Below are 22210 nucleotides of genomic sequence, written 5' to 3'. Positions count from 1 at the left end.
TGACTGAAGTAATAGTTTGGACTGGAGAACTGCAACTTAGATGATATCCCGGCTTTAAAGAAACTAGAATAGAAGTAGTTCTAGTAAGTTATTTGTGTGTTTACACAGTTTTGTTGGCGATCACCAACATTATAGCATTCAGTTATGATTGTTGTGTACTGCAATAAGTTTTAAACATGCATAGTTTTGTCACGAAACTCCACATGTTTAAAACTTATTGTAGTACACAACAATCATAACTGAATGCTATAATGTTGGTGATCGTTGGCGATCACCAACATTATAGCATTCAGTTATGATTGTTGTGTACTACAATAAGTTTTAAACATGCGGAGTTTCGTCAAGCATTTCATGTGGATTAACTGTTTGTATTTCCTAGAGCTGTCCAGTGCTTGATTTCTGTTTTTTGTTTGTGCACTGTTCTTTACCTGTGGTTTAAACAAGAAATGCAATACCACCAGGTTTATGCGAGGGCCATATTTGGTAGATTTTTGGAATTTGCTGCGGGCCAATTAAAAATGGATCGCGGGCCGTAGTTTGGACACCCCTGGTTTAAGTTTTTCATACTTTATGCAGTTGCTGTAATTCTGCTTTTCTCTTTTTAGGTCACTAGGAAGGCACTGTTAGCTCTTCTTAGTGCATGATTTCCTTGCCAGAGTTATTTCACAGTGGTAGTGTCAGCTTGCCCTGCATATTAAACCGGGACACAACTGTCTGGACAGATGGGCATCAACTATTAAAGGTCTGGGTTTAGTTTATCATGGTCAGGTTTGGAGCATACAGACAATGTGCCCTTTCAATTAACTCCTGCTGTGGAATACCAGTCTAGTTGCTTTTTTGTACTTAAATAAAATTAGTACAGTCTGTTCCTTCCAGTTTCTCTGGTACAGCAGAAAATCTTAGGTTTTCCCTATGTGCTGTGTCCTGTAATTCTGCCATTTTTCGAAACATCTCTTCTTGAGCAGTGTCGTATTCGTCTATCCTTTTCTTTATTTCATCATCTGATTTTTGCAGTTTTATCAGCTCATCTGAATATCTGTTTAAAGCTTCTTCCATTTTTTCCAGCCTTTTGTTATTTGAAATGATGAACTCCTTTAGTGTTTCATTTATTTTAGTGAGCTTTGAGCCCGTTTGACTTATTTTTTCCGCTAGATTACTGGGAGTCATGTCTTGTACTAAATCTGGGGCTTGAACTGCTTTTTGCTGAACAGCTGTAAGATTCTTCCCAGCCTCCTCATCTTTTTTGGTTTATGTTTTCAGGTTTTCTAAAATTCTGCTTCGCTAGCATCCAGGCAAGACTCCTCAGCTTTATTCTATTCTAATTTATGACCGGTTCTAACTGGTTTATCTCTGTGTCAAAATACTGTTTGGACAGTTGCACTGTACCTGGAAGCAAGTGCATTGAATGTGTTTGGAAAGAGGGTATTTACCTCATTCAGTCAGGCTGTTAGATTAAGTTTTAGCACATATATGGCTTTATTGAAATGCAGCAGATGATTCATTCTTTCCCAGAGGAAAGAGCAACCAAAATTAAGATTTTTCCTTTTTAGGAGCAGTGTTGTAACAGCCAAAACCTGTGGACTTTATCTTACACGTCCTTCATCAGTCCATAGTTTCCAAGCAGTACCTGTGTCAATAAGTCAGTGCAATCCTCTTCTATAGTCATGAATGTTCTTCATGAGATCATTACTGTAGGAGTTGCCATGCATATTGATAATCACCTGCTAGGCAGCTGTTGTCTTTTAACAGGAGCTTTGTAATAGTGAGACTCTGTTTTGAACTTAAGGACTTGAGACAGTGTTGTCCCCTCTCACACTCAGTCACTATCATCCTTCATAGAGCAGAGCCTGTGGTCACTACATCTGACCTCGATATTGCAGGAGCGCTGCCATAAGGCCCTACACCTACAAGTTTACTGAGAATTTTGTCATTGTTTAATAGCCTGTGGTCACTATATCTGACCTTGGTATTGTAGGAACTCTGACACAAGTCCCTGCACCTACAAGTTTACTGAGAATTTTGTCATTGTTTAATGTAAGCATATTTATCGTGAAGAACTTTGCTGTGTATTAACTTTAAGCAGTTACATACATGCCTGCTCTGTGATTGAAAATCTTTCTGTGAAATAATCTGTGCACTCTAAGGACCTCTTGCTAAGTTGACCACTGTCCCCTTTTGCTTGAAAAGTAGACTATACTGCATATGCCAGTTATTTAGTCTCAAGAAAAGACAGACAACCAACCTGTTTTACTTGCATCTCTTTGTTAATTGCTTTGTTCTGGCTATAAACTGATTGCTCTCAGTTATAAACTGACCTGAGGGTGGAATTGTCAGTGTAGTAAAATGTATTGCCAATTATCTCCTCAGTGTTGTCTCCTCTTACACTCGGTCACTATGCTCCTTCATAGAGCAGGTATGTGTCATATGTTATTGCTTTTCTGTTTGTTCTAAGACTGTGTGTAAAACAGTAAAAAAGACTTTGGTAGTGTTTTATGTTTGTAGCACTTTCATTCAGATCAGATAAGCTTTATGTATGCTAAACATGTTTCGCTTTAACACGTGTATATAACGTGAGTTGCTGGTGTTCTGGCATATATACATACATATATAGTGGATGTAAGAAGTTTACACACCCCTGTTAAAATGCCATGTTTTTTGATATAAAAAATGAGACCACAATAAATCATTTCAAAATGTTTCCCACCTTTAATGTGACCTATAACCTATACATTCAATTGAAAAGCAAACAAATCTGTTAGGGGAAAAATATATAAAAAAAAATGGTACAATATGCTGGTTGCATAAGTGTGTACACCCTTAAACTAATACTTTGTTGAAGTACCTTTTGATTTAATTACAACATTCAGTTTTCTTGGGTAGGAGTCTTATCAGCATGGCACATCTTGACTTGACAATATTTGACAACTCTTCCTGCAAAAGCGCTCCAAATCTGTCAGATTGCGACGGCATCTCTTGTGCACAGCCCTCTTCAGGTCACCCCACAGATTTTCTATTGGATTTAGGTCTGGGCTCTTGCTGGACCATTCCAAAACTTTAATTTTCTTCTTGTGAAGCCATTCTTTTGTTGATTTGGATGTGTGCTTGGGGTCATGATCGTGTTGATAGGAGAAATTCCTCTTCATCTTCAGCTTTCTAGCAGACACCTGAAGGTTTTGGGCCAAAGGTGACTAGTATTTGGAACTGCTTTACAGCCTTTTGTTTTTGAGTTGATATAATCTTTCAATATTTCATTTATTTTAATCACCTCTGAATGTATTTGATGTACTTTTTCCTCTGAATTACTGGACATCATCTCTTGAACTAAAGCTGAAGCTTGAGCTGCTCTAACAGCTGGAGGATTCCTCCCATCTATTATTTCTCTTCACCTTTTCTGGTTCATCTTCTTTTAGGTTCTCCAAATTTCTTCTTTGCTGACATAGAAGCAGTGCTGTTATTAGCAAGTAACTGAATTTTTCCCAAATAACTGTTTTGAATTGTACCCAAATAATTGTTTCAGTGGCACTATTTTTTTTCACACTGGAAGAGCTATAATTAAGCTGTTGATTAATGTGTAGCCATATTGGAAGTCTCCTTATCTACTCTTATGTTCATGTTTTCATCTTACCATCCAAGTAATCCTACTTTTCCATCTAGCTTCTTACCAGAACTCTTCAAAAATAACCTCTGCCTTTCCTCCGCTTTGCCTACAACATCAGAGTATGTGAAGTATGCTTTTCTAGGTCACTTGACACTTGTTTTTAACTTGTTTTAACTATTGTTTGTATTAATATCCCATCTAATTTTTATTTTTTATATTGTTTTCAGTTGTTCTGTTATGATTTTTCTTCCTGTAAAGACTATTGATGCTTAGTGCCAGTCTCTAAATGTGTATCTTTGCTCTTTTTCATCCATTTTATCCACATCCACTCTGAAAATTGTCCCTGCTGGTAGAGTTAACCCAGTCAATAAAATGCAAATAAATAAAAAAGCGTATCCATTTATGTAATATTCTCATAGCCAGTAGAATTCACAAGTCCATGGGCTGTATACAGTCCTCATAACATTGACACACTTTGACAAGACTCACTTTGAAGCCAAATGAAACATGGCAGCATTTCTAGGACTCTTTTTTTTTTTATATTAAAGAAAAAAAACAGTTATGTTGAGTCTAGGTATGTGACTAGTGCATGTAGTGGGGATCCGTCAAGACAGATTGAAATATGGCAGTTGCAAATGCCATCTTGTCTGTCCATATAAGAGTAGTCATTTGGGGTTTTATGGACGTTGGCTAGTAACAAGAATAAAGAGTAGATGGCGGCTTCTTGGTCAATGCCAAGATGAGTACTGCACTGTGTAGTGGGTGGAATACAGTTGATTTGCTTGTAAGTAGAAGGCTCCATTGTTTTCTGTGGATGGGTGGAGATAACTACAGTCACGTAGTGGATGAAACAAAAGTGGGTGAAATGGGGGCATAGGAGGTGGAAACTGTTTTGCCCAGGGCCATATATTTTTGTAGTTATATAGGAAGGCATGAAAAGTGGAGAGTGGTGGGGTAGATTGCTTGGCATGTTTGATAGCTGAGAGCTCCAAGAGCATACAAAGCATGTAGGCCTGCAGAAGAGGAGTGGAGAAGACATTGGACATGATATGGATTGGACTTGGCTTGTTTTTATCTGGCTGGCTTAGTGAGGCAGTCTTTGAAGTTTATTAGGGCAGGAGTAGAATAAGGCAATCACTTACATATCTGGATGCTAGCAGATACAGTCCAGTCAGTTACGGAGCTAGTAATGGAAAGGGAAACATGGAAAGGAGGAGGCGTGAGGGATGTTACTCTTGAGATAGACCAGGAGGATAGATGCAGCCTGCTAAAGTGAAGAATTTGTGAACATTTTGAAACAGATGGAGAAAGTGGGCAACTGTATGCAAATATGGGATGTCAACATTGTCAGTAGTTAGAAGATTTATAGGCATAGAGATTTGTAAGGCGGAGTTAGGGAGGGGATTGGTTTATAATGGTTAAGGTCTTAATCTCACAAATATAAGGTAAAGGGTTTGATTATGACCTCTGGTTATTGGCTAGGCTTGTAAGAATCTGCAGACTGATAATCTTGTATTTGCTTATGAACTTATAAAGAAGTGGGTTTGAAGAGATTCCAGAGCACTGCATAGGAGGGCATCAAAGGAGGAAATTCTGAAAAGAGGATAGCAAAGCAGTATGACCCAGTTATGAATTAGGGACCTTGAGACCTAGCTTAGGAGAAGTTGCATCACCTGGGATGGAAGACAGCATGACAAAGGAGAAGAGGTGTGAGAAGGGAGAGTTGAGGCTCTTTCTTGGGCTGTGAGAGGCTGTAGACTGTTCATTTCTGAGGAGTAGGCTGTTGTAAAGGTTACCAGTAGAAAAAGAGTGAGGGCAGTCATGATTTTAAGAAATCAAGCTAAATGCTGGGAAAATGCAGAGTTTGGTGATGATCTTAGTACATAAAAAGATTGGCTAAGAGAAGGTAGGTGTGATAGTGGGGTTAGGGTAGAAGATTTGTTTGATCTGGCGGATTTGGAGTGGTAAGGCAGTCTTTGAACTTTGTAAGAAACTTATGGTAGTGCCAAGCCTTTCTGTGGCAAAAATATGGTCATCTTAAAGCTAAAAAAAGATTAGGGCTTATTATGCCACCATGATTATTCATGTTTGAGTAGACAGTCTGAAAAGGTCTTCCCTCCTGGATATGCAACATGATGTGGTAGGATTACTGGAATGGAAATAACATTTGCTTAGTGAACTCCTGCTATGATCTTGTATAAATCATATTGCAAACATCTGACATTCAATCAGTAGTTGAGGACAAAAAAGTCATAGACAGTAGATTCATTGCATGCCAGCCTGATGTGAGAGGGTACATCATCTGGGTTGTTTTGCACCTAATATGCCCCCCCCCCCCCCCGGAAGTATGCAGCGAGTAGGAAATTTTCTGTCTCCTTGATGCATTTTTAGATATCTTCAAATTCCAAGACAAAAAAAGTGAACACAATGACACTCAGACAAAGAATATATGAAATAAAGCAGCCATGAAGATGTCTTTTCCAAATATCAAAAAGTATCAGCAATGAAATGTGTGATGTAGAAGCTTTATTCTGCTTAGATTATGTTGATGTATGCTAATACTGACACATGATTTGAAAATCTAAAATGTATATCACAAATTCTAGATTACACCTCTTTTATTGCTGCAGATTGAATGGAATAGGTGGCAGTATCTCAGTGTTTGTTAAAAAACACTTAAAAGCCAGAGACCCAGAAAAACAGCTCAGGACTACATATTGCTAATACAGTAATTAATGTGGTATTGGATATAGTGTTGTGGGAATCTATTATGCACTGTCTGTGTCGTCTGCAGAACACAAGGATTTCCCGACAAAACTCCAGTATATTAAATTCATTGACATTCATGTAGGTGATTTTAACTACCCAGAAACTGACTGGATAAACCTCTCAGTGTGAAATAATTATTTGTAAATTTTAAACAATTGTGTGAATCAAAGCAGTTTGAAACGGTATGAAATCCAGCTTGTAAAGGTAATACCTTATAGGTTCATAAGTGTGTACTAGGCTAATGTCCAGTAGGGCCTTTTTAAGCCTTGTTATGTACTTCACATCTCTGACAACAACTGGCACCCTTGATAAGTATAAGCAGTGGCTTGGGAGCTTAGAAACTGAAATGTTTACAGACAGAGGCCTGGGAAATGAAACATTTATAGCCTGCCTGTGTGTGTCAGAGACATAAGTGCCAAACGAGGGATGAATTTGTTCCCCATCCAGTTGTCCAGGTTACACTTAATTGGGTTAGGGAGAAACTTTGCTTAACATGGATGGAGAGTCTGTTCCAGAGAAAGGGGGTAGTCACTGGGATTCATACCTGTCTCTCCAGCAGGTCCTGTTTATATCACAAGCAATGTTTAAGTCTTTAGAGTGGGTAATTCTGGTGATTTTTGTTTTATGGGAATGCATGAGCTTCATCAGGGTGGAGTCCGACAATGCCTTATCTCAGGTATAGATCTTCCCTCAACAGCCTTTAGGAGACAGAGTACAGGGATATGGCTTTTCTGCATAAGGCATGTCACTTACTCCCTGTATTTTTTTAGTGAGGAAACTCTGTGGATGATCCAGTTGTTAGATGTGCCTGGTTAGGTCCATACCAGAGAGGCCATTGGACACAATAAGTCTGATGAATGCTGAATACAGTGGAACAATGACCTCCTTTGTACCTAGATGCTATAGCTTTGTTTATAGGTTGCACAACCTAGAAATAATTTCTTCACTACAGTAGATACCTGATGCTCAAAGGCTAGATTTCTATCTACATGAGTACTCAAGTCCCTGACTACTGGGTCATCTCTTATGGGTATGTTGTCAATATGGTAATCGCCAAAAGGATAATGCTGTACATTTCTTGGCATTTAGTTTTAGTCCATGGCTGTGACACAGGTTATTTGCCTGTCAGCCTTTCGTGGAAAACATTAGTGTTGGTGGGGAATTGTATGACTACTCCTAATTTGCAATGGTTTGCAGATTTGGTCAGCCAGAGGCCCTTGACATTGGCCTTGACTTCAGAGAAGTAAATGCCAAAAATGAGTGGTCCCAGGGCTGGCCCCTGAGGAATTCATTTTGTGACTGGCCTCTTTGTAGAGGTGGACTCCTCAATTCTAACATCCTGGGTCCTGTCTGTGAGTCAGCTGGCTGTCCACCGAGTGACATAAGGTTCATACCTAACCTCTTGAGTTTGTCAACATTGCCCAAGTGGGGTACTGTAAAATGCCTTGGCCAGGTCAAGGTAGGCATTGTGAACTGTTTTGCACTCATCCATTATTTTGTTGACTGTCTCAAAGAAGTACACCAGGTGGAGTAGGCATGACCTGCCTTTGATAAAACCAAACTGGGCTGGGTCCAGTGTATGGAGGATATTCATCGTGTTTCACTGTTGCAGTCATTACTGTAGGGTTCTTCCTGCCGGCAGGCAGTCCTCGGTCAGCCAGAATGCCAAAGTCTGGGTCTGGCGTCGGCTGTTCAGTCATGCTCCCTGACATCAGAGCGCTAGGAGTACAAAGCTGCCAGCTGACGCCATGTTCTCCAGTCTTTCTTGCCATGCGGTGAAAGCCATTCGCAAGTGCCAGTCGGCTGACTCCTGATATTTTTTCGTGCTTCAGTCCAAAGACTTACTTCTTCTTCTCAAAGCTAAGTACCCCATTGGGGAAACTTTTTTCTTGTTCCAGACCGATGTCAGAAAACGTTAATAACTGCATTTCTTGTGGGAAGCAAATACCTCGTAAGGATTTCCATTCTTACTGTATTCCTTGTTTAGGCCCTGACCACGACGTAGCTAGTTGTCGGTTTTGTGCTAGATTTAACCAACGTACGATTAAGCGGAAGTATGATTTTGATTTTCACTACTTTGGTAGGAGATTTAATTATAAAATGTCGTCAGACATGCTTCCGACTACCAGAGTTCACAAACGATACAAGGATAAGGACAGGCTTCCGAGGTCCAAATCAGATGACGTTTTACAAGCAGAGCCAGCTACAGGTTCGGTCGTCGTCAGTGAGGCGCTTTCGCAGCCCTTGTCGTCGACCATTTCAGAACCGATTGCCGGAACGGACTCCCACAAGGAGCCAACTAGACCTTTGAGCACTCCAGCTGCAGGACCTTCGGACAATGCTCCCTCGGATGGGTCCGGAGCCGCTGTGTAGGTACCGGCTTCCAAGGGGGTTTTCAGGCCTACACAGCTTCTGATAAAGGCAAAGACAAAGGCAGACTCCTTTTAAATCTAAGACACCAGCCCAGGCCTCTTCTGATCTGGGACCCAAATCTCAGAAACAGTTACTTAAAATGGAGGAGGACTTACTAATCATGATTAGGGGTTCTCATCCCCCTCCAGACAAAAGACCAAGGCAAGAGTTGGACTATGAATCTTCTGATCAGGCATCTATTTCTTCAGTGTCTTCCTCTGAACAGGAATATACTTTCCCTCCTTATGAGGATTCTGATGCTGAGGAATCAATTCCATCAGCTTCTCCCCCTGAGGATTTTTCTTTTGGGGAAACTTTACATGACGTGAGGGAACATTTTCACTGGGAAGGACAGGAGTACTCGGAATCTAAGAGAAGGCTCAGGGATTTCCTTCTTCTTCCCCAACATAGACCCCTGGCTATTCCTCCTATTTTGGATATTGTGGATGATGCCTTTTCTGGCGCTAATTTAACTCCTGACTCCTTTCCTCCAGCCCCTGCTAAGCCCGACAGATATTACAGGGTTCCTGACTCCCACCAGTTCCTGTACAAAAATCCTACTGCTGATCCAGAAACCATTTCTCAGGGTCCTAAGGGGGTTAAGGCTGCCTCTGCTAAAAACCCTATCCCGACAGATGAGGATTCTAGAGCTTTGGAGAGATGGGGCAAAAAAGTGTACACTTCTGCTACTTTATCTATTAGGGCTTCAAATTGTCAATTTCATATGCTAAAATATCAGCAGTTTCTACTGTCTGTTATGAAACAAAAGCTAGGTACCATTTCTGCATGTGCAGATAATAAGGAATTACACGATTTGATGCATGCTACTGAACAAGTGGGGAAACATGGTTTACACTGTGGTTTTGATGCTTTGGAGGCTTCTTGCAGGGCAGCTGCCTCTGGCACAGTCATTAGAAGGCATGCTTGGTTAAAGGAACAAAACTTACCTGATCAAGTGAAAGCAAAGTTACTGGATGCTCCTGTTCAGCATAATGTTTTGTTTGGGTCTAAAGCTGAAGACGTGATAAAGAAAATGGAGGATAAGGCAAAATCCATGCAAATGGTTAAGGATTTCTTACAAGTTCAGCCCCCTAGATTTAGCAGAAATTGGCCAGCTAAAAATTGGTCCTTTCCCAGTTCGGACAGGCCTCAGAGGGATAGATATAGGCGCTCCAGAGGGAGGGCCCAAGCACAGACCTCTTACAGACCTAGACAGTGGAGTGCTTCCACCCCCAGGGGTGGAGAGGACAGACCTCAGTCTTATAGAAAACAGGCTCAATGATTCCCCCTGCATGGCTCCAGGAACTTCTCTCCTGGAAGCCCCTCTAGGAGGAAAACTCTCTCTTTTTCAACAAAATTGGACTTACATAACCCAAGACAAGTGGGTTCTGGATGTAGTTTCAAGAGGTTACAAATTCCACTTTCATACCTTGCCAAGACCAAACAGATTGCCAGACCTACCAAAACACCAATGGTCAGAGGCATTAAACCAGTTGGGATCCCTCATGGCTATGAGGGCCATAGAACTGGTTCCACAATCAGAGACGGGGCAAGGCTTTTACTCAAGGCTCTTTCTAGTTCCCAGAAAGCAAAATTCATGGAGACCCATCCTGGATCTTTCAGTCTTAAATACTTTCCTAGAGATACCAAAGTTCAAGATGCTTACTCTGCAGCAGCTCCTGCCAATGTTGAGCAAAAATGCATGGATAGTGACATTGGATTTAAAGGAGGCTTACCTAGACATCCCTATCAGACAGGAGTGCAGATAATACCTCAGGTTCAAGGCCGGCTCGAAACATTACCAATTCTCTGCGCTGCCCTTTGGCTTGTCTACTGTGCCCAGGGTCTTCATCAAGTGCCTGGCACCAGTAGTAGCTTATTGCAGACTCGAGGGAATTCAGATTTACCCTTATCTGGACGACTGCCTTATTCAAGCAGACAGCAAGGATGTCTTACTCCAGCACCTGGAATTTCTTCAAAATCTTCTCAAGTACCAGGGATTCACTGTGAACATAAAAAGTCAAATTTGACACCCACACAACAAATAACTTTTCTGGGTGCTCTTCTAAACACAACAACTCAGATGGCACTCCTGACATCCGAAAAACAACTACAGCTGGCTTCAACTTTCAAAACCTTGGCATCAATAACTCAGCTAACTGCAAGGAAATTCCTGCAGGCTTTGAGTTACATGGCCTCCTGCATCCTTCTCATACCAAATGCAAGACTACATATGAGAAAAATACAATGCTACCTAAAAAGTATATGGTCCCAGCATTGCCACAGTCTGGACACACAGATTGCTGTCTTGCCTTGCCTACAGAAGGAATTCCATTGGTGGACCATGGAATGTCTTCACAACAAAGGGAAAGCCTTCATTCTGCCTCAAGCCAGCCAAGTGTTAACCACGGACACCTCGGATTAAGCAGGGGGAGCCCACTTGCAGGGAAAAGGTCTGCAAGAAGCACCTACATATCAATTTAAAAGAGATGTTAGCTGTACAGAATGCCCTCTTGGCTTTCAGGGATCTTCTACAACCAGGACAACTACTGATACGGACAGACAACACCACAGTTATGTGGTACATAAGCAAGGGGGTTCACACCCCTACCCCCTTTGCAGACTAGCCATGACTCTATGGAACACAGCTCTAGCTTGCAAAGTGGATCTACAAGCTCAGTTCCTGCCAGGGAAACAAAATATTCAGGCAGACAGCCTGAGCAGAAACCTGTCAGACCCACACGAGTGGATGCTAGACACCCAAATATTCAAGATGATTACAGAAGCTTGGGGCTGCCCGGACATAGATCTATTTGCATCCCCCCTCAACCACCAGTTACAGATTTTTTGCACAAGGACATTTCACAAACTAGCATGGAAAGTGGATACACTATCATTCAGTTGGAGAAACCTCTCGGGGTATGCCTTTCCGCCACTATCTCTTCTTCCAAGGGTGTTATTAAAGATCAAGCAGGACAAACCCAAGATGATGATTTTACTGGCCCCAAATTGGCCTCGTCAATTTTGGTACTCAACACTGATGAATCTATCCCAGGGGCCTCCTTGGATTTTACCTCAGATTACAAATCTTTTGTCCCAACACCAGGGCCAGGTTCTGCACTCTCATGTCAAAACTCTCAGCCTGGCAGCCTGGCGAATTCAGGGTCTATGATTAATCCTTTCCTTCCCAAACAGGTCATGGAAGTCATCTTAGAAGCCAGACGGCCTAGCACTAGAAAATCTTATGCAGGTAAATGGAAGAGATTTTGCACCTGGATGCATGCTCAGGATTCGGATCCTCTCATTCCTAATATCCCACTGATTTTACTTTACCTGACAGACATGCTACATAAGGGTTTATCCTTCTCCTCCATAAAAATACATGCCTCAGCTATCTCTGCACATTACAATACAGACCTTCCACTCTTTTCGCATCCACTTTTGAAACAATATCTCAGAGGAGCAAAGAATTTAAGGCCCCCTAGGACACCACCCATACCTACCTGGGACCTCAAATATGTTCTGGAAAAACTCACTCTGCCTCCTTTTGAGCCTGCTGCCACATCTGATATTAAGTATTTATCATGGAAGAAAGCTATCCTACTGGCTTTGACTTCAGCCAGGAGAGTCTCGGAGTTACAAGCACCTCATGGCTGTGGAACCTTATATTATTTTTCACCAAGATAGGGTGTCTTTAAGGACTAATCCTACTTTCATGCCTAAAGTGGTTTCCAAAGTGGCTTTAAATCAAACTATTCACCTGCCAACTTTTTTTCACTAATCCACAAAATAAAGGGGAAAGGATCTTGCATTCCTTGGATGTACACAGATAACTTCGTTTTTACCTGGACAGAACCAAGGATATCAGGAAAACAGAGCAACTGTTTGTTTCTTATGCAACAAACTTCCAAGGCAAAGCTATCTCAAAACAGACCATTTCTAAATGGATTGCTCATGGAATCAGATTTTGTTACTCTCATCATGGAAAGCAAATCCCAGGAAAAATTAGAGCTCACTCTACCAGAGCTGCTGCTACTTCAGCTGCCTTTTTCAGGGGAGTACCTACCAAAGATATTTTGGAAGCTGCAACTTGGAGTTCAGTGCATACTTTCTCTAAGCACTAGAATCTCCCTCTTTACTCTAAGTCTAGGGCAGGCTTTGCTTCTGCAGTCTTGCAGGGCCTTCTAGCTGCCCCTTCTACTCTATAACCACCACCCTTTATCTCAGCTTTGGGATTCAACCCTACAGTGATGACTACAACAGTGAAACACGATGAACATAGTACAGTTGTGTACACTTACCATAAATGTAGATGTTCGAGTGTCTTCACTGTTGCAGTCTGGGTTACCCTCCCTCCTGTCCCCTCTTATACTTTCACTAGTGTGGTTTCCTACTTCACCCTTCTTCTGAGGTGTATTTGCTACAGGGTATGGGGTTTTGTTGTATGTTACATTTTTGTTTTACTATTAGCCTTCACTTTTGGGCACTTGACATCTGGGGCAAGAAAAACTGGAGAACATGGTGTCGGCTGGCAGCTTTGTACTCCTAGTGCTCTACATCAGGGAGCATGACTGAACAGCCGACGCCGGACCCAGACTTTGGCATTCTGGCCGACCGAGGACTGCCTGCCGGCAGGAAGAACCCTACAGTGATGACTGCAACAGTGAAGACACTCGAACATCTACATTTATGGTAAGTGTACACAACTGTACTTTTCCTGTGTCATTATTGATCATTTCCATGGCTTTGCATATGAGACTTATGGTTCTGCAGTTTCTAGAGTCTGTAGATGGCCCACCTTTGTGCAGAGAGATGATTGTCGCTGTTCTACATTCGTGAGGCATGAAGCTTGTTTGAAGGCTACATTTAAATAGTGATCTGTGATAGGTCATGTTTCATGCTATTTAGAAGGCATCCTGGGATATTTTCTGGACTCAGTGATGCAGTGTACTTTGCCTTAGAGCATTGAGGACCTGTTCCCTAGTGATGATAGGGGGAGTTGTATTTAACAGTATTTCCTGAGAGGAGGTTGAGGGGGAGAGAGGGGGTAAAGCTTGAGGTGAATTTGTCTGCCAGTTGGTTTGCTATATCTTCTGAATCGTTACAGGTGTCTTCATTAACCACCAGCTCTGCACATCACTGTGTATTACCTTTGAGGTTGCTGGCATAGCTAAAGAATGCCTTGTGGTTGTCCTTGGCCTAGGAGGCCCCATTTAGCTCAAATCTGGCTTTGGTAGACTTTATTTGTTCTCTCTGTTGTTTGTTTAGTTTGATGAGAGTGCTTTTATCGTATACCTTCTGATTTTTGTGATGATTTTCTTCTTTTATGCAGCCTGTTGATTGTATGATTCCACCATGGAGGTTTGTTTTTTTAAGTTGGTTCTGTACTTAACAACTGGTGGATACATCTCCCTCTATACAGCTATTAATATGCCTGTGTAGGGTTTCTGTGAACAGTTCTGCATAGGTAGCAGTGTTCTCAGGGTTTATGGTTGCTTGAAATTTTGCCAGATTGTCACTTTATAGTAGGACGTTAAGCTTAAAGTAGTGCATGAGCATTCTAGGTTTAGCTGGGGTTTTGGGTTTTATTTTTACTTCAAAGGAGACCGTTTTGTGTTTTGACCTTACTAGAGAGAACATTACATTAGGTGGAGTGCAGTGCTGTGCCATATTAGTGAGGACCAGATCCATCATGGTTGTGCCACTGGTCAGAATATTGACAACCTGGTCCAGGGAGTCTGTGTTTACAAAATCCAGGAATTTCTGTGCCTGCAAATTTGGTTTCATATATAATTCCCGTTTAATAGTGGGGTCATTAAAGTCACCCATGAATATGGTACTGGGTTGGATGATGAGTGTTTCCAGTAAGATGTAAATATGTATGATGGATTTCCAGGGTCATAGAGGGAGACCTGTAGCTTGCAAGGAAGTGATATGGGATTCTGTCTACGGTGATTTGACCATGGAGACGCTCAAGTGCATCATCCTGTTTGAATATCTTTGAGGTGTATTTATTTTTTATGTAAACAGAGACACCTCCACCTTTAGTCCTTGTCTGTGTAGTAGCTGGTCTAAATGTGTTAAAGACGTTATAGTCTTGCACTGCCAGTGTGCTGTCTGTGGCTTTAAACTATGTCTCAATGACTGCACAGATGTCAGCATTGTCCAGGTTGAGGAGAGCTTGTAGGGAGTGGAGTTTCTTTTTTAGACTCCTAACTTTGAGCATTAACACCTTTAGATTTTCTTTGTTTTGATTTGCTGTGTTGGAAGGATTTTCAGTTTGGCATTGCCTAAAAAAGGCACTATGGAGGAGGATATTGTTTTAACCTATATTCAGAAGCCTAGAGGGGAGAGGTGCAGACTGTCCCTGGCAAAGCAGCATAGTCTGTTGACCATCTTCCTCCATGCTGACAAATATAGCACTCCCAATGACAGCAGTAACTAAGCCAGTTATTAAATTCAGTCATCTTCTCTTCATATTGTGCCATCATCCTTGGAGAAGATAAAATGCTGCTCCATGTTAGGCTCATACCAGCCTGGGACACACATTTGAAAACTCCATGATATCTCTCTCCATATAATCTAGGGAGGTACATCTCACTTACACCCACGTGACTTGTCAGTATGACATAATTAACTTATGAATTCATGAACTCATACTGGTAAGGCACAAATTTACATATAAATTAAAGAATATTTTTGGAAATACACAATTACTAAAATATGCAACAGAAAAAAGGATGCATTTTAGCTTTCAGAAATTGCCAGCGTCATGAAACCCATTCTGTATTAAGTAAAATACAGAAACTACTCTTTGCTCTTATTAAATCTGCCTGACACAAGCTTTAAACTCCTCTTGGTCTCACAGATTGAAAGCAGTAGTGAAGTATTCCTAAACTACATAAGAGAACTGTATTGGAGAAATTATGAATATAGAAAGTTATCCATAAGCAAAGAGGTGATAACCCAGCCATAGAGTATAGTTAATGTGCTTGCAGAGAAATGATATGCAGAAATCATAGTAAGCAAAGAAATGTGTCCGAGTGCAGTAGAGACAAAGGGAGACCTCCATGACATAAGAGCTTACACTTTGACTACTTGGCATCCTAATGAATAATTGACTCTAAACGTATCAGGTCACAGCTCTTCAAACCAGCGAGTTTAGTGGTAAAATAAGCAGTTCTGCTGTGATTCAGTAGGGTGCTGCACTCCTTAATTTATGGAAGCATGCTGCTGGTCAGATGTTAGAGGGAAGAGGGCTGTCACAAGTAAAACTTAAACTTCAAATTTCCATGGGATCAGATGATGCTCATCATAAGGTCATGTTGCAGTAGCCTAAATTGTATGGAAAGGCTCCACTAAAAAAAATAACAGAGATGTATTTGTAGTTGAATCAACTGTAGTGTATGTATTAATGTTGACTTGTGTCCATCATATTGTACTTGCTGCTTCAGTAGAAAACCAGCACTTGCTCTTTATTGAAAAGAAAATAGCTTACATTTAATTTTTACAGGTACAGGGAAATGATGCATTCTTTAAAGAGTACAATGATGATGGTTGTGGAATCTTTGATCAATAAATTTGAAGAAGATCAGATGAGGAAAGAGGAAATGCACCGGAAAACCCAGCATGGTAGTGGCCACTACACTGACAACTGTTCAGACAGTGATTCATCTTTTAACCAGGTTTGCAGTTTTTCTTTTGTTTGGTTTTGTTTTTTTTTTTTTTTTTTTTTGGCTCTCATAAAGATTACTTGTTGAATTAGTGTCACAGTTTGCTTTGGTATTTAATATTTAATCAGCAGCTGTGTACATTTTCTCATGCATACCCAGTAATGTGATTCCCCACGTCTGCTACAGTAACAGTTTTATACTAAATTTTGCTGTATCAAGGATTACAATTGCAGTCTAAACATTTAACAGGCCAGTTGCCTAAGATTCCTGGGCAAGGTTATTTCCAATGGGATTCCCTGAGTTCTTTGCTAGTGGACCTTTTGGTGAATGTATCTTGTCTCTGTAATACCCTTTCTGGCTTTCAGCCATGGTACCCTTACGCTCATTGTTGACCATGTTTACTCCCCATGCTGGCTGATGATTCCCTAGAAGAGGCCAGCCTTACCTGTGTGTGTGCTCAGATGTGAGAGTGGGCTGGGCACTGAGAGCAAAGACTGCCTTGCTGCTTGTGTGGTCCCATACCTTGGTGGTGTTTTGATGGCTAGCTGAGGCTGTTGATGTAAGTGGAAGTTCGTTTTCCCTACTTTCAGTCCTCTTGGTGCCAGGTGCTAAGTTGAGGCAGAATTTCCAAAGGGTTCTGTTGAACCTGGAGCATACCTTCCTGCAGAGATCCTCATGTTCCCTGTCAAGGATGACTTTTGGTGCGGAGTATGGCTGTCTTGAGCTCCCACGAGTTTTCTTTCCATGAATAGTGCTTTGGGTGGTCTTAAATGGGTGTTAATTGGGGGCTTTTCCTTCTAGGCTTGGCAGATGGTCCATTTGTTGTCTATCTGAGGGAGCCTGTGTTGTGTGTCCTTCTCTTGCAGGGTGTACCTTCTGTCCTGTGAGATTTGACTAGGTGGGTTTCAGCTAGTCTGGTGTGTTGGTACTGCAGTGTTGGGTAAGTCGTAGAACACAAACTTTAAATTTTGAAGAATTTTACTTTCATTTACAAAAAAAACATTGTTGGTATTCACAAAGTTCTTTAATGTTTTGTTATCACAAGCAATTCACAAGTGAAGGGAAACTTGCATCATGTCTGCAGCTTAAAATTCAGTATTTTGAGATTCAGTATTGTTAAACTTTGGTATAGTGATATTTGGTAAAATACGATTTCAGTATTTTGAAAATTCAGGATTCTGGTCTCTGTAAAATAAGATTCGCTATTTTGAGTTTAGTGTCATGTGAAATAGATCCTAACACACACACACATATATATATATATATATATATATATATATATATATATATATATATATATGTATGCTGTATAATTTACTCATTGGTTGTTCAAAATATAATGATTAAAGTGTTTAAGATTAAGCTCTTTAATAAACTTACTGATAGCAATGGTGACATCCCTTATTCACGTGGGTGGAGCAGTCTTTTGAGGGGGTGGATGTTCTTTTCTGGATGCCTGATATGTCAAATGGGATGCGCCTACGAGCTAAGCCTTGGTGACCTTCAGAAAGGAAACAACATTGGGAATAGCAACAGAAACTGCAAGGTTTGCAGGCTCATAATGTGCATCAGAATAGATGCCTGCAACCAATTGGACAACCGAAACCTTCAAAGGTTTAGGCTTCTTGACTTTCTTACACGGCTGCTGAGGAATATCCAAAGAAGACTACTCAGAGGCCATCCTACCTTGTGGGATCTCCTTAAATCTCTGGTTCTCTAAATATATTTTTAGAGATGCTAAATGACTCTTCTTAGGGAAAAAGAACTTGTAAATGAAGCATTCCCTAAAGTTATAGTCAGGACCTAGAAAGAATAAATATTTGGAATGATTATTTTTGTAGGGAATCTGCTTACTGCAGTTATGGTTACTGCTCTTTGCTGACTTGAAAAAATTACCAAACTAGTCAAAAAATTATTGAAGCAAGAAGGGTCCCCAACAGGGGCACTTATCTGTCCATAACAATAGGATATTGGCACAGGCCATACAGCAGACAAACAGAATCAAAAGACATAGTCTTTCTTCTCAGGCTAGTGGCAAGAATGTTCTGAGGAACTTGACAGCCATACATCCCTTATGTACTAGCACATACTCTCATGCATAGGTCAAAGATCAGATGTGCAGCATGAGAGGAAGGCATCCAGGCTTTGGTATGTTGGCCAGAAGTATGTTGTCCTTAGCAGGATACTTCCCATTAGTGAGCAATATACAGCAGTGATCAAATAAAGGATATTAACCAACTATGAGCAATACGGCACAGTGATTAAATGAAGAGAATCAACCAACTAATCTAGCCAACCTCAAAGCAGAAAAGGCTGTGAAAAAGGAATCTTGGTCAGTAATTTCTGAGGGACCAGAAGATATTCGGCAGACCCTCATTCCAAAGAACATCCCAGATACTCTTATTGAAAAATGTTGAGTCTGCTCCTGATCACATTATTTCTGCTGAGACTCCTGAAAAAAGGAAGGAGAAAACAAAGGATACCTTTCCTCCTGTTACTCCTTTTCCATATGATCCACAGCAGGAGAGGTGTTATTTTTCTCAAGGGCTATTTAAAACTCTAATGTCATGAAAACTACCTCAGTTTCTTTCCAGTTCTTCAGCTACTCAAAATAGGAAGAGGGATGTGTCTTCAGTGGAAGACAATTCTTTAGATTTTCATGTGAAATCTTTGGTTTATTCCTCAAAGATCCACTCAACTACAGAGTTTGAGTAATTGGATGAAGACACCCTTTCTCCAAACTCCAGTTCAGAGGAATTGCCTTTGATAGTACTATTTTAAACTGATGCAGAATTTCCACTGGTTGGGAAACTAAGTGTCTGATGTACTAAGGAGACAATGTACCTTGTCAAGCATGGATGTTCCTAAGCTTTCTGCCATCTGTTTGATGCTTTACAGTATACTTTCTTGTCTGTTTGACTTCTGTCATGCCCCCCCCCCGTTTTAACAAGGTTCCAGACTGTCACTAATTTCTATATAAAATTCCTTCCTCAGACCCTGCTGTGATTTTTTTTTGAGACTGATAAACTGTTATCCTCTACTAATGCCTTGCCCAATGAACAGTGTATTAGAGACATGGATAAGTAATGGTAAGAAAGTGTACACTTCTGCTACACTTTCATTCCATGCTGTTAATTACCAAACTCATATGGCCAGATAGATACCTTTTGTCCATTTTGATAAATGGAACAGGATAATTTCAATTTTTCCTGACTCAGACAATAAAGCCTTATTTTGTCTTTGTTTAACTGTACTACTCAGGTTGCAAAGACATTCAGTAATATGTGGTTATGATGCTGCTAACAACTGCCCAAATTTTCAAACATCCACAGGGGTAAAAGAAACATCATGCAAGACTTTAAAACAACTTGCTCTGTGCTAAAATTCAAAACCAGTCACTCCTCAAAATAGGACCTTTCTTTCAGAAAGACCAACAATATTAGTAAAAAGTAGAAAAAATGTGTAGGGCACATGGCTTCTCAGCATAATTCAGAAAGACCACAGACTTAGAACTTTCCACCTCTCCTTTTTCTGGAATTCTTCAATTTACCCCAAACCAAGAACACTTGGTTCTACCACTCCTTCATGATCTGTACATTCAGGAAACTATAGAAGTTAGTCCATTACCCCCCAAAAGGACAGATGTTTTATTCAAGGAAATAGGGAACATGGAAACCCAGATTTGATTTTCAAAATTCCTTAACACTTTTTTTTATAAGATGTCCAAAATTCAAATGTTCTCTCCAAACTCTTCTGCCTTTGATCCTTACTCAATCCTTCCTGGTTACCCTAGACATGAAGGATGCCTATTTTCACATTCCTGTACATACAGAAGATTTTGTGTGTTGAGGTTTCATTTTTAATTTTCTGTTTTGACAGTTGGTCTTTCTACAACCCAGTGGGTATTCACAAAATGTCTAGTCTGCTATAACATTCTTCAGACTCCAGAGTATGCATATATACCCTTATTTATATGATCTTCTCATCAAGGCGTCTCAAAAGTCAAACTTTTACAGGATTTTCAGTTCACTACAGATATATTTCTTCACTTAGGTTTCACCTTAAACCTGAATAAATCAATCCTGCAGCCTTCAGAGACCCTAGCTTTTTAAGATGCCAACTAAATACTGCTTGCATGATGGTCTTCCATCTTCAAGACATTATATATTTTCTTATTTCTTACATCCAGTCTCTTTTTCGCTTAGGAATAAACTCACAAGAGAGATTTTTAGAGCCTGGGGTACATAGCTTCAGCAGTACAGAAAATACCTTTTGCTAGACTCCTGTCTCAGACAATATTGGTTCTTCTTTCTTTTTGATCTAGCCAAGGGCAGTCACTGCAAGTTTTCTCATAGGGATGTGGCTACTCATACAACAAGTGGGCTCTCTTCTTCGTTCAGACTAGCAAACTTTCAGTCTGACAGTTTGGCCAGTTAAAATTTAATACAATTCAGGCACCTTTATTCTGAGGGCATGCAACAGGTATTATAGAAGGCTACAATTTGGTGCCGAAAGAAATGACAGGGCTATTATAAAATGGGTATTCCTCTTATGCTTACTTATCTGTGTGAGTTGCTCAAGTCTGGACTGGCATACGATTACATTAAAGGTCACGTATTAGCCATTTCTGCCTATCTACCTGTAGATCCACATTCGAGGTCAAACAATTATTAAAAGGCATCCTTCACTTTCTTCACATCAGGCCTCCATGAAAAACTATTCCTCCTCCTTGGGACCTAAGTTATGTATTGGAAAGTTAACTCTCCCCTTGAACCTGCTTCTGTAACATTTTGTATATAGAAGACCGTTTATTGGTGGCTTTGATTTTAGTTGAGGTAAGAGTTTGAATTGCAAGCACTCATGGTTTTTCCTGTTTTTTGATTTTTTTCATAGGGGGCATGGTTCTGTAAGACCTAACCCTTCATTTAATCCAAAAGTTGTAAATGAAATGTCTTGTAGCCAATCCATCCATTTATTTATTTGCATTGGTTTTCTGAGGTAGAGCACTAATCTCCATGGAACTTTTTCAAACTCAGCCTGGGAGCGGTGTCTGATTAAGTGACTTGCTCAGAGTCACATAGTTAAGTAATGGAAGCTGTGGGAATCAAACCTTGCACCACTGGACCACTGGAAACAGCTTGTTAGCAGATCCTTAATTATTTATTAAACCAACTGCTATATACCTATATTTTTTCTAATTCTCAATAAAAGGAGAAAGAATCTTTAATGTATTATATGTTCACAGACAGCTTATATTCTCTTTGGAGAAAATGAATTCCTTCAGGAAATCAGATCAGCTGTTTATGTCTTATGAGGGGAAAAAATGGGCTCCCTGTCCCAAGTCAGAGTCCAGATGGATTTCTCTTGCCATGTCTGTTATACCTTTCGTGGGACAAGACCAGGTCAACACTTATTCCACTATTGCTTCATCGCATGCTTTTTTTTAAAGGGTGTAGACCAAGAAATATTCTAGAAGCAGTCACTTGGTCTTCCATTCACATCTTTAAAAAACACTGGGGGAGAACTGGTTTTGCCAGATTCATTATTAAGGGTATTCGAGACTCCAGTTCTATACATTTCTCCTCCAAGTTAGTAATCTTCCCAGTACTGTGTAATGTGGCAACAGTAATCAAATGAAGGACATAGCACAGTTGTTTAAGAACTTACAATAACAGTAACTGTCCAAATAGATTACTCTTACAGTTTATCCACCCTTCTTGCCTATTTTTTTTTTCTTTTCATGTTTCATGAGTGGTGT

At 40.5% G+C, this 22210-nt stretch overlaps 1 protein-coding gene across 1 annotated transcript in view; it reads left to right on the top strand.

Moving 5' to 3' along the window:
* The window catches only part of LOC122814407 (protein broad-minded-like), a 296314-nt gene that overhangs the window by 36263 nt on the left and 237841 nt on the right, over positions 1–22210 (top strand). The window contains exon 3 of the mRNA XM_044086993.1: positions 16293–16464. Within this exon, the coding sequence (XP_043942928.1) occupies positions 16293–16464 (172 nt within the window). The remainder of the gene's footprint in view (positions 1–16292; positions 16465–22210) is intronic.

The sequence above is a fragment of the Protopterus annectens genome, chromosome 1.part1, assembly GCF_019279795.1.
Source record: "Protopterus annectens isolate FY-2018-M chromosome 1.part1, PAN1.0, whole genome shotgun sequence".
NCBI lineage: Eukaryota > Metazoa > Chordata > Ceratodontiformes > Protopteridae > Protopterus > Protopterus annectens.
The sequence above is the reverse complement of the archived record's forward strand: the minus strand, read 5'-3'. Positions and strand labels throughout refer to the sequence as shown.